The 13,376-nt window shown below is 42.6% G+C and overlaps 1 protein-coding gene across 4 annotated transcripts in view; it reads right to left on the minus strand.

Moving 5' to 3' along the window:
• The window catches only part of MYZAP (myocardial zonula adherens protein), an 88,035-nt gene that overhangs the window by 24,957 nt on the left and 49,702 nt on the right, over positions 1 to 13,376 (minus strand). The window contains exon 11 of one of the 4 annotated variants that reach the window (XM_080662450.1): positions 5,112 to 9,076. The exons of the other annotated variants lie outside the window; for them this stretch is intronic. Within the exon in view, the coding sequence (XP_080518576.1) occupies positions 9,023 to 9,076 (54 nt within the window). The 3' untranslated portion in view covers positions 5,112 to 9,022. Of the gene's footprint in view, positions 1 to 5,111; positions 9,077 to 13,376 lie in introns of those variants that run through there. 4 annotated transcript variants of the gene reach the window in all.

Consider the following 13,376-nt stretch of genomic DNA (forward strand, 5'->3'; position numbering starts at 1 on the left):
CTTAAAAACCCATCCAAGCTTCTAATATTCAAACATCCAGCCCTCTGCTGTGGTCCCACTCTATCTCCCCAGTTTTGTGTCTTGCCTGTCCTGTCTCACAATGAATCCTACAGAAAAGCCACTCCATCCTCTCAACACTCCATGGACACAGAATGGTCCTACCTCCATCCCTCGGCATGGGCTGGTGCCACGCTCCCTCCCCTTCCCCACCAGGAAACCTCCCTCTGTCATGAAGAACTCAACAGTCACCTCTCACTTGTCTTCCCAAGTCCCTCAGGCTGGCCTTGTGTCTCCCTCTTCTGTTCTACCTCAGCCCTCCCAGCAAACCCTTAGGACAATCACTGCCATTTACCATCCTTTATTCACATCTTGCCCTTGCACGAGACAGCAAACCCATCTGGGACAAATGTTCAGTGTATCAATTATCTTATAGGAAAGAGCAGTTCTCTGAGGAGATGAAATCACCCTTATCAATCCACACGTCTTTATAAACTGCTTTGGAAATAGATTGCTAGTGAAAAGGATTCCTCCTAATTTGTTTCGAAAAGAGCTTATGTGTCAACCAGATCAAAATGAAATTGTACAAAAATTGAATGAAGTCCTGTTATGTATGGATCCATACAACCCTGGAGGTTGCAAGGCTCTCAGCTTCCTGGAGGTTTTTTCCATTAGTGACAGATGTGGGACACAGGTTGTTTCATGTTAGACGACAGAATGTGATACAGGCCTGTAATTAGAACTGTGAGGACAGCACCCAACTGTGCAAGACTCGTGAAACATAACTCAATATTGAGGTTGGGGATGTGGCAGAAATGAAGAAATGTAAGAAATGGCAGCAGCAAATAAGTATTAAATGCTAGGTAGCACTTGACGTGGTTTTTAAAGAAATTGTGCTTGCGATGCTTTCTTTTACCAGCTGGCGACTGATAATATGCAGGTATCTGAAAAATGCCTTACATAAGACAGGAAACACACTGAATGGAGTACGATGCTAGGAGTTACGTTATTTTTTGTTTGTTTGTTTACTAATAAGTTTATGATATTGTTTATTTTCTTTGAAATTTGTTTTATTTTGTTTTCATTCTAATTTTTAAAAAATATTTATTGAATTTATTGAGGTGATATTGGTTAATAAAATTATATAGGTTTCAGGTGTACAACTCTACAACGCATCATCTGTATATTGTATTGTGTATTCACTACCCCAAATCGTCTCCTATCACCACTTATCCTCCCTTTACCTTCTTCTGCCGTTTTCATTCTAATTTTAGGAATAACCAATTAAAGCCCACAGGCGCTTTTATTCAAAACCAGGGTATGAGGGCGGTGTGTGGTGGTAGGAAGTTCCCAACCTCTATCAGCAACACCCCTGCCTTTTTACTCCTTCCCGTGGGCCCTCACTTAGACACACTTCCTGCTTTAAACCTCGCTGATAAAGAAACAAATCCTTTTCCCATTGCAAGACATATCAGAGAAGAAGTGCCAACCGAAGCTTCTCATCAAAATGAGATCATCAGGGTTCTGAATTCTAGGTCAAAGTAAAGCAATATGACACTTTATGGTGAGTCCCTGTAGACTTTTCACAGGACATTATAAGCTGTGAGATGACTTGAAAATTTCACAAGAAAATAACTCAAGGATCCCCATTATTGTTTTCAAAATGCCTAGAGGTCCAGTGAACCAGGGAACTGCCCAGGGCAGGGATGGGACAGGACTGGCAGGAACCTTCCAGGGCTCACTCAGGCTTCAGCACCTTCTCCCTCGGCTTCCTCTTGTCCTGACAGGGCCTCGTGTGATCTGGCAAACGGTTGTCTCTATTTCCCTCAACAAAACAGGAAGCACGCGGGACCCTCCTGCACCCTCCATGAAAAATGGGGATAACCCGCATTTTACACTCTTTCTCCTGAACAGGTATGTGTGTTTTTAATTTTTCCTACAGTTTCTCTTAATTCTATTTTACAAGTCTTGTGACATTGTCATTTCACAGTAATGCGTTTTAAAGTGCATCCTCCTCCATAAAGACGACCGAAGTAAGAATTTTAAAAATAATAAAGTTACCCTCTTTTCCTGAGAAATAATAAAGCATAGAGAAATACGGCACAGCCAGAACCCGGCCTGCACTAATGCAGCCTGAAAGGACAGCTTTAAAAGGACAAGGAAAATGGTACATTATCTCATTTTGGGGGGAGTGAAGGAAATGAATTAAGGCCACAACAAAATGAAACTGAAAAATTGCTAAATGAAGCTCTGAGTGGGGAAAATGAAAAATCAATGAAGGGACAGAGAGAAAAAGGTACATTTTTCATCTTCATGAGCTTGATTGGGTTTGCAGAAATTCATTTTCAATTAATGTGTCTTGTGGCATTCAGCCAGGCTGGATATGAACAGGGCCCATATTTTAATCAATTTTTTTCTATTAAGTTTGAAGTTATATATAATAATAGAACTATACCATTCAAAAGGATCAGTTGAAACTGGCTTCTGAGGTAAAATAATCTGATTTGGTTTGATTTCTATCTTATATTAACGATAACTCAACTTCCCTTGGAGAAGAGCGACCCGAGTCTCCTGGCGCCTAAACGTGACTGAGCTATATACACATCAGGGAAGGATGAGTAAACTGGCCCTGCGACCTGCATGCATTCACGGGGAAGGAAGAAAGAGGGGTGCCCTGGGTACCGGGGCTTTTGCTGGGCTAGCTCACTATTCTCAGAAACAACCCTAAGAGCAGTCATCCCCAAAGAGGAGGAAACTGAGGGTCCTAGAGTTGCATCATCGCTCATCCCTCAATAGTCACCTGTGATCACCTCTGCAGTGGACCCAGTGTCAGGTGCTGAGCGAGGAAGACTTCGTCTACACCTTCACAGAAAAAACATCCCAGGGAGGAAGGCCGGCAGTAAATAGAGAAAGAAATGCAAAAGTGGGTGCAATAAAGCGAGCAGGCAGAGGGATGTTTGGTACCCCCTGAATATGGAATGCACCTGCCGGCTGCTGATGGGGAGAGGAAAAGGTTCAGAACACAGGGCTAACGACCCGCTCACCCCAGCTTGCAGTTACTTTCCAGGCTTTAGCACTGGAATTCTCATGTGCCAGGAACTTCTCGGTCACAGGCAAATCAGCACAGTGGTCACCCTGGAGCTTGAAGCTGGCAGGCCTGCGATCCAAACCACATCATCTGATAGCAAGGCTCTTTCATTCACACCACACTGATGTTCAGAGGTTGCCTCCACCCTCCCTGGGTGACAACCTATCGCTGTGATGCTGCCCAGAAAGGAGGCAAAGCTGGGAAGAAATGCTGGGGCCCTAAGTCTTGAAGGCTGTTCTTTCTGTTCTGTGACTTTAGAGGAGGAAGGTGGGATGGAGAAGAGGGTGCTCTAAGCGTCGCTGTCCCTGTGCTTTCCTCGGTGGATGCAGGATCAGGGGCAAAAGACCACACACTGAACAGGAATATCCAGGGAAAGAATCATTGGAGATAAATGCAATGATATATGTATATGGTACCCAGCTCCATACCTAGCACAAAGCTGGAGCTAAAAAAAATAAAAGTTCCTCAGAAAGCCAAGAGACATATGATAAATACTCAAAGTAACTAATCACCTGAGAGATGCAAATAAGAATGACAATGAGATATCACCTCACACCTGTCAGAACCGAGGGTGGGTGGGAAGAGATCAACCAGTGAACTTGTGTGCATATATGCATAACCCATGGACACAGACAATGGGGTGGTGAAGGCCTGGCGGGGAGGGGGACAGGAGCGGGCTGGAAGAGATTAATGAGGGGAAAAGGAGGACCTATGTAATACTTTCAACAATAAAGATTTAAAAAATAAAATGAAAGTTCCTAAAGTTCAAGGGCCCTGAATATGGGCCCTCACTTGCACTGGCCAGGACTCTCCTGGGAGCTTCCTAGCTGCCCTCCCTGCCCCTTTCCCCCACCGCCCCCCCAATGGCCCAGCACCCCCTAAAGAGCCATTAGGAATTGAGAGTAAAGCAATAAAGGACATTCTCTTGGCTTAGTGCTGATAACCCACCACAACTGGCCTCAACCCACATTTCCAGCCTCTTTATTAGGATTCCCTCCCACAGTCTAGTCAAACTAGATTAGTGCTCCCTAAACTCACCCCGCACTTACTGGCCTCCATGTTTTTGTTTATTCCATATCTTGTCTGGCATGTCCTTTTCCACCCACTCAATCCCAGCCTAAAAATTTCCAATCCATCCTGCAAGACTGGGTCAAATATCACCTCCTCCCTAAAGATTCCTGCCCACACTGGAATTAGTGAGCATGCATTCTACCAGTCACTCCTCACAACCACCTCTGAAGCAGGTGCTGTTTCATCATTTCCATTTTGTCGATAAGGAAACAGTGTTGGAAAGAATGAGTAACTCACTAAAGATATAAAGCCCACCCAGGAACAGAAGCAGGACACAAACTCAGATTTCATTTATTACTCAACGTCTGTGAGCTTAACTACTGTTGTCTCCAGGTTCTGTGCCTCGGCACCCAGATCATACCCCTGCGTACAACATCACATTCTGCCTTGAGTTCTCACAGGTTTTAATGTCAACCAGAAAGCCCTTTGAGGGCATCAATTGGACCTGGCTCATCACCCGCATCCCCACTCCTGACCCTGAGGACTGGGTTTCCCGCAGACTTTAGCACAAGGGCAGGAGTGCAGAAATATTTTTTAATGTATATTTTTTATTGACTTCAGAGAGGAAGGGAGAGGGAGCAAGAGGTAGAAACATCAATGATTGGCTGCCTCCTGCATGCCCCACACAGGGGATCGAGCCCACAACCCAGGCCCTGAACAGGTACTCAACCGTGACCTCTGGGTTCATAGCTCGACGCTCAACCACTAAGCCATGCTGGCTGGGCAAGAACAGAAATATTTAAAGATAGTGGCACAAGGGAAACATCTCCAGCTTGATAGAGGTGGCATGAAAAAAATCAGTGGGGCAAGGATATACCATTCAATTAATGCTGTTAGAGAAACAAGCTTTCCATGTTCTCCCACTCCCCCCCCCCCAAAAAAAAAAATAACACAGAGCCCTATTCATATCACATATACAAGAAATAAATTCCACATGGATTATTATTTATTTGTTCAATAAATATTTATTGAGCATCTCCTCTAGGTCAGTGACTATTTCAGGTTTAGAGATACAGCTATGAACAAAACAAACAAAAGCCACTGCCCTCGGGGAGCTTACATTCTAGTGGAGGGAAACAGAACAAATAAATAAACAAAACAGATAAGTGTAGGACGTATTACAAGAAATAGGATAGATAGGTATGAAGAAAAAGTAAGAGAAGGTATGAGTGGGTGGGTGGGGGCTGTAATTAAAGACCTGGAGATAAAAACAGACCTCTAAAACTATTATAAAAATAGCCTTATGATAAACAAAAAAGACACACAACACCACACAAAAAGTTGGTAACTTTAAACCAAAATTAAAAACATGTATATTATACCAGACATCATAAACAAATAAAACACACTGACTGGGAAAAGATAATGGCATCAAAATATTTTTTGATAAATTATGAATATTGATAGTATACAGAGTTTCAACAAATCATGTGGGGAAAAAAGATAAACAACCAAAGAGAAAAATAAACAAAGACATGAACAGCCAATTCATAGACATGAAGCCTGAACGGTCAATAACCTTGTGAAGACACTCAACTCGCCAGTCGCAATGAGTAATCAGGCTGATGCAAATTGAAACCCAAACAAAGAGATATTATTTCACAAATGGCAAAAATTATAGTCCAACAGTGCCAGGAGGTGTGAGGATGTGGAGAAATCCACCTCCTCACACATGACTGGTGGAAGTGTATGTTTGCTTTGGAGATCAATGGGCAGTACCTGGCAGAGGTGAAATTGTGCCTACCCCGGGCTCTGGCAATTCCTCCTCTAAGTATATTCCCCAATTTGAGAAGCACAGAGACATGTTTGGCATTGTTTGTAAAAGAATAAAAATTTGGAAAAATGCTTAAAGTCTATCATTAGGATACAGTATCCTATATTTACATAGTGGAATATTAGAGAGCCATTAAAATGAATAATTTAGATCTATGTGTAACGACATCAGAAACAAAACTGGGAAAAGAACTTGCAAAATATATACAATAAATTTTACTTATTTACATAGTATAAATAAAAATGTACATACATCTTTTATCAATAAACTAAGCTATATGCTGATAATAGACACATATGTAGGTAGTAAAAGCATCGACACATGGTCTGCATAGAGACCAAATTGCCTCTGAGGAGGGAGGGTGGGGGGAGAAGGAAAAAGATCAGAACTGGAGAGGGATAAAAAGAGAAACTCCCCTTTGTACTGTTTTCTTTTATTTAGAAAAATCTGAAATATATGCCAAAATGTTAACATTTGTCAATTCTAGAGGAGAGTACCAGGGTTTTTGTTTAAATAACTCTCTATAATTTTCCACATTAAAAATTTTTCCCAAATAAAAAAATAGAAGCAAAGAATGAATGCTGGTTTTGGAATCAATGAACCCGAGACCAACATCTTTTGCTAAGAGATGGATGGCTACTTATTTTCTAAGACACTAAGTCTCAGTTTCCTATGCCAAAAAAAATTGGGCTAATAATACCTTCCCTAGAGGTTTAGTGTGTGTGGGACTGTGAGGTCTTGAAACCTGAGAAACACCCAGTAGGTGGTAGTCACGTGGACAGGAGCACAGCCTCACATACTCTCTATGGGAAGATCGTGGGCACCTGGTCTTTAAAAAATATTGCAGAGCCAACTAGAAACAATCTCAACAAAGAGAAAGTGGGTTCAGTGACATTGACAAAGAAAAGACCTTCTCCCTTGAAAAGACAATCTGTATGGTGAATACATGTATCAGTACATGTCATACAACGAGACTGCAGTAATCCTTTCAATAATGCATAGAAGAAAAGGCTCCCACACATATGAGCTTTCTGATACCTTCTAAAAACTACATTTTAGATAAAGTATCTAAGATTTTAAAATAAAAACATGAGTAATACAACATTAAACACTAGGATCTGAAACCATAACATTTTAATTTACTATAAATACATACTGCCTCAAATTTCTGAGTAGCACCTTTTTTGGGTGGAAGCCTGAGTGACCATGAGACAAAACTGTAGCCTTAAGAGCCAAAAGCTAATGATCCAGTTAAGGGGAGGAGCATGGGTGGGTGCAGCAGAATGTGAACACATAACTCAGGTGTGACAGGCAATAAGTCAAGTTCTCACCATCACAATCCTGGCAGCAAAGTGCGAACTGGACATAGGCAAAGGAGGGAGGGGCAAGTGAAGGGAGGTCCTGTCAGGCCAGTTGGTGATCTCCAGGTCAAGGAGATCACCAACTGGCCGAGGAGCTAGTGCCAGTTCTAGGGGGATGTGGATGGGGTGCCAAGGGCATAACATATTGGAGGCTCTCAGGGTCCTGCACACAATCAAGGCCCCCCTCTTTGCACAAAATAAAGCCTAGTTGGCCTCCAGAGACTGTCTGTCACCCACAAGAGGGAAGAAGCTCCAAGGGCAGAAGGACAGCACACGGTTCTGGGAGAAAGGCTCACCTGAATGATCCACTTTCTCTACAAGTCATGACATTTCCATTTCATATTCTTCCTTCCTTCCTTCCTTCCTTCCTTCCTTCCTTCCTTCCTTCCTTCCTTCCTTCCTTCCTTCCTTCCTTTCTTTGAAACTAGGTAATGAATCTATGCCACTAGAACAAATGCTAGGAACTTTTCCACCAGAGACTTAGAAAAACATGAGGGGAGTGAAGGTCTGTAACCCTATGAACAGTGTAGGTTATAACACTAGAGTGGCATCTGGGTCAGCAAATCTCAAATTTGACTCAAATCTCCCTAGCAGAAGTCTGAGTTCCCAGCAGAGTATCTGGGGACCTGCACTGAAACAGGATACCAAGGTAGGTTAACTGCATTAACAGTTCATCACTAATCCGGGAATTTATTCATCTGCTTCCTTTCCTGTCCACTGCCTGCTTGCTTAAGCTGGACAGAAGCATCTCAATGAAAGCCCAAAGGCAACTATTGACAAGAAAGCATCTACCTGTCCACCTTGCCGTGAAGAAGTGGTGGGAGTGGAGAACATCAAATTGACACTGTCCCCTTAATGAACTCACTCCATTAACCTAGTCTACTAGCGTAGGTGGGCTAATATCTCCCACTGATTATTATTACCACCACCATTGCTGCTGCTACTAACTAGATTTAAGCAACACTACATTTTGATGAGATACCAGCACCCTATAAAAATAAAGCAGGCATGAAGCATATTTCACTTCAATATATTTCAGCCTAATACATGTCTCTCATCATCAGCTATACTTCTCCTTTTCATGAAGTTAGTTGAACCGTCTATTCAGGCAAAATGCCTGTGGTGATAGAAGTCAACCAAACTCTCCTTAAAGCAACAGGAAGAGTGCTAAGTTGACTAGTGCTATTGATCTCCACTCAGAGAGGACATCGCTGGGCCACCACTCACAGATAAATAAAAGCAAACTACATGGACACTCGGCTGCTTCTGTATTTTCAGGGGTGTGATCTGGTGGGAGCACTGGAGTTCTTCAAGCCCACTTCCCGTCTCCTTAGCAGGGTCCTCGGCAGCTTCTCCATACGCAAGGCTCCATTCTCCAGGACCTGACGACCAGCCTCCACCTGGCACTTTCCAAATTATATTTAGGACTATTTTTCATCGTGGCTCCTTCTTTGATGTCTAGGAACTCAAGTTTCTAAAAAATGGTCTGTGGATCTTTGAACCCTCTTGACTCTGCAGTGTGAGGATGTAGGAGTTGAGGTTACAGTACGTGGTGTTTCCACAAATAAGAGCCCTACATGGTCAAGTGTTCCTTTTAATAGCGTGTCCTTCCTGTTTTGTTCATCGGCTCATCAGATACATGCCACCTCTTCCCAGCAGAGAGTGCAAGTGTTCTTCTAATCACGAACAATACAAGGAATTGCTTCCAACCCAGGGCAGGCTACCATTTTATCATCTTCCAAAGAGCCGGAGACTAAATCTGGAGAAGAGTTCGTGGGACATGATCTGGAAACAGTTGAATTGGGTGGATTAGGGTTGCGGGCTCAGTGCTATGGCTCCTTCCCCTTCCCCCATTTGGCTAATTATCAGTGTTGGAGATTACACGGAATCCTCTCAACACAGGGCATTTGGCAAAAATGTACTTTTGTGTTGTACATTTCAGCACAGCACGGGATAATTTCAAAATAAATTGCTAATAAATGGCTGATCCATTTAAAATGGAAGGTTCTTGGGATGTAGAGAATTGATTTTTTAAAATTGCTTCGTGTATAGCCCTGGCCAGTGTAGCTCAGTTGGCTAGGCACCATCCCATGCACCAAAAGGTGCCAGCTTAATTCCCGGCCAGGGCACATGCCAGGGTTGCAGGCTCTATCCCCAGCAGCGGGCATGTGGGAGGCAGGTGATCGATGTTTCACTCTCACAGAAATGTTTCTGTCTCTCCCTCTCCCTTTCCCTCTCTCTAAAAATCAATAAAAATTATTTTAAAAATGGCTTTGTGTATAAATATTCTACTCAAAGGACAGATGGCTAAGCTTGAACGCAGCACAAAGCACAGGAGGAGGAAGAAGGTTACCCAAAGACCCATAAGATTGCCAAGGAGAGAAGTCCTGTGTATCGGTCAAAAAATCAACCCAGTGGCTTTTGCTTTTAACCATTTAACTTTACCTTTGGTATTCACAGCAAGAACCCACCCATCAGTAGTAGTAGTAATAATAATAATAATAGCAGCTAATATTTATTGGGTATTTCCTATGTTCCAATGGATATGCTGTATTTTCTATAGGGTTGATCCTTAAACAACACAGATTTGAATTGTGCAGGTCCACTTATAGGCAGATTTTTTTTCAATAAATACTTAAACTATAGTTTCTCCTCCTTATGATTTTCTTAATAATATTTTCTCTTCTCTAGCTTCATTTATTATAAGAATACAGTATATACTACATATAATACACAAAATATGTGTTAATCAATTGTTCATGTTATAGGTAGGACTTCCAGGCAACCGTAGACTATTAGTAGTTAAGTTTTGGGGGAGTCAAAAGTTATACACGAATTTTGGACTGCATAGGGTAACCTACATGTTGTTCAAGAATCAACTGTACATCACCTCATTTAACTCTTACAAAAAATCCTCTCAGATATATACCGTTATTGACCTTGTTTTACAGACAAGAAACAAATAACTTTTTGAAGGTCCCACAACTAGTAAATGTGAGCATGTCAGCTTCTAGAAAATCCATGCTCATCTCCAGTTTAGGTACCTTTCACTGTAAACCCATAAAGTTTACTCCTTCCTCTAACTTACTTCTCCAGGGTCTCTAATGCAGGGGGTGCATACAGATTTGGGGCCTGGGAGGTAAGTTATAGGGATTTGCAAAAAGAAAAGAGAAGCCCAGCTTTGCTGGCTAGCTCAAGAGCCGGAAACTAGTAACTCAAACCTCAACTCCCCAAAGAGTTACTAATCATCTATTCTCCCTCATCCAATTTGTCTCCTCAAAAAACTGTAGAGTTATAACAAGAAATTCACTCTTTAAAAATCTAAAGGATGATAATCAAATACTTTCAAAATCATTTCTTAGGAACTGCAAAAATGTTCTTCCTCGTCTTGCACTTGAGACGAAGTCATTGTTAATACTATTTTTTCAACAAGGTATCGTGTGTTTTTCTTTCTAAGGAAGGCCAGTGTGGCCAAAAGTAAGGACTTCTGTAGACAGAAGTGAGTAATTTAAACCAGGGCAAGGCTGTACATATGCACACACAAGCACTGGGGAAAGAGGATCCATGCGAACCACTTTTGGTCTCTTTGTTAGTGGTAGTTCTCGGCTTCCACTGGAATTGGATTCTGTCCCTTTAAGTCTCTATTATCTGTTTAACAAGTGTGCCTAAATATACCTGCCTTAGTAACAACGTCTCTCTAGGTGGCCATGGATAGCCTCTGGGAAGTTTTATTGCCTGGACACCACCAGGCCAGCAGAGCTATTAAGAGTGAGCCATCGATGGGGCTTTCTAGATGGAGCTGTCTAGATGGGGCTGATAGGACTTCAGAGGGTCACACACTTGGACCAGCCTCCCACTTCAGTGCTCCTGGTCCCTGCTGGCTGGTCTCCTGCACTTTCTTCCCTTGAGCCCTTCCTACCAGCTTTACTGCCAGCTTCTCACCTCAGGCACAACAGCTCCTGAGGGAGGCTGGCTAAATGCGCTGATGACCTGAAAACTCAGCATGGAAACGCATGCCACTGTTTTAAGAACCCGGAACATTGGTCGTATATTGGAATCTTGTGGGGCTTAAAAACCAACCAAAAGCACCCCCAATCACCAGTCCCTCCCTCCTACTCCCATCTGCTGGGTTCTGGAATTTTTTAAGGCTTCCCCGTGATTCTAATGCGCTGCCTGCATTAGAAAATCAATTCCTTGCACCTGTGCACTCATTAAACATCTAAATTATACAAGGGGGTCAGGGGTGCAATTGCTTTCTGCAAACGAAAACTCTAAGGAAAAATGCCTTCTCTGGAACTGAAAGGAAACCTCTTCAGACACTTGCTGTTGGAAGAAACATTTCACCCATCACAAACACAATGGGAAATTAGAAGGCCATGATGAAACAAAAGGATGCCTATGACTGAGGTGGAAAAGGTAAAGGAACTCTTATTAAAGTACTATGTATTCAGCTGAATAATATCATTGCCCACTGGCAAAAATGTAAGTCTACCCTTTTTGAGGGCAAATGAGAATTTGCTTTTTCCTCCAGCTAATTTCCCCTTGGCAGAAAAACCGCTGTGGTTGGCAGGAGACTGGGCCTTGGTGAGCACAGGTAAAGAGGTGAGAATGACCCTCTGAAGGCCAACTAAAGACTTAACACTTGAAGATGTGTCAAGGTTCCGCCCTGCCCTTTGCTCCTCCTTGAGTCCGGGTTCCTTTCATGGCAAGCTCAAGAATGCAGCCTGACTGAGGCACAGGACCTATCCCCAGTGCAGCTTTTCAACAGAAGCAGGACACCCCAGCAGGAGGTGTCTGGAGCTCAGATGACACCACTGGGGAGATCCAGAGCCACACCTGCGCCTCCCCACCTGTCCCAGCCCTGCACGGAGAGTGCTGGCGGGTCTAGTGGACAGATGGATGAGTGAATTTCCCCACAAGAGCTATTTCTTTCAGTCCCTCTATATCTTCTGGCAAACCTTTGAAAGTCTAAGGAGCATATGTAGGGCTAGTTCTTTTTTTTCTTTTTGTCGGAGTTAGAATCAGTTAGAAGAAGGAGTGATGGAGGGAGACACCAGTCCCTTCCATCCACCCCAATAAAGATCTAGCCTGTGGGGGTATTTGGTCTTACACTTCACACAAAATTCTTTGAGCTGCCTTTTTCCAATGAACTTGGCCCCATAAGACATATATTAACTTTTCATTTCTAAAAGGCCCATTCTGCTCTTTTCTTAGATGTGCAAGTCCTTACTGAAACATACTGTCCTACACAATGAAAATCAATTACTGAGCTATGGATTGCAAAACCTAGGCTGGGTATATTTTTGTTTGTTTTTATATATTTTTATCGGTTACATTTTATTCAGATTGTTATATTATTAAGAAATTGCATTGTACTGAGGTGGAAGGAAATACATTGCCTATCAATTTAAGATTCCAAGGACCTCATGGATGATTGGAGCTGGGAAAAGAAGCACATCATTTTAATAAACGGAGTTTCTTCATAGACACTGGGACGAAAATGACACCAACAGTGGGTGGAGACTGGATTCAACCGTTGGTGAATGTGAAGCTACCACACTGACAAGCTTTCAGACTTCCTGGGAGGGAAGGAAAAGGGACCCTGACATTTGCTGCCTCTGTTTCTAGGTCAAATTGTCTTAATGTCTGGAGTTCATGGATAAAAATATATTTCTCTTCTAAAGTCAGAGTTCAAGATTCCACAAGTAACTAATTCAGTGGTCTGGGTTTCTGTTTTGTTTTGTTCTTAATCCTCACCCGAGAATATGCCTTTCACTGACTGTAGAGAGAGAAGTGAGAAGGAGAGAAAAACGTCAACTTGAGAGAAAAACATCAATCGTTTGCCTCACGCACATGCACTGGCCCTGTGGTGCACAAGACACTCTAACCACTGAGCACACTGGCCAGGCAGTAGTCTGGGTTTTTTAAAATTTGGTGCAAATGCCCTGAAGTGATTTAGTTATAATTTTGCTGATTTTGGTCATTGGGCAAATTAATGATAATGCTGCGATCATAACAACAGGCACAGCCTAGTAAACAATAGAGAATTCTTTATTTATAAGGAGCTTCTATCTCAACTTCTTAT

This window comes from Plecotus auritus, assembly GCF_963455305.1.
Source record: "Plecotus auritus genome assembly, chromosome: 1".
NCBI lineage: Eukaryota > Metazoa > Chordata > Mammalia > Chiroptera > Vespertilionidae > Plecotus > Plecotus auritus.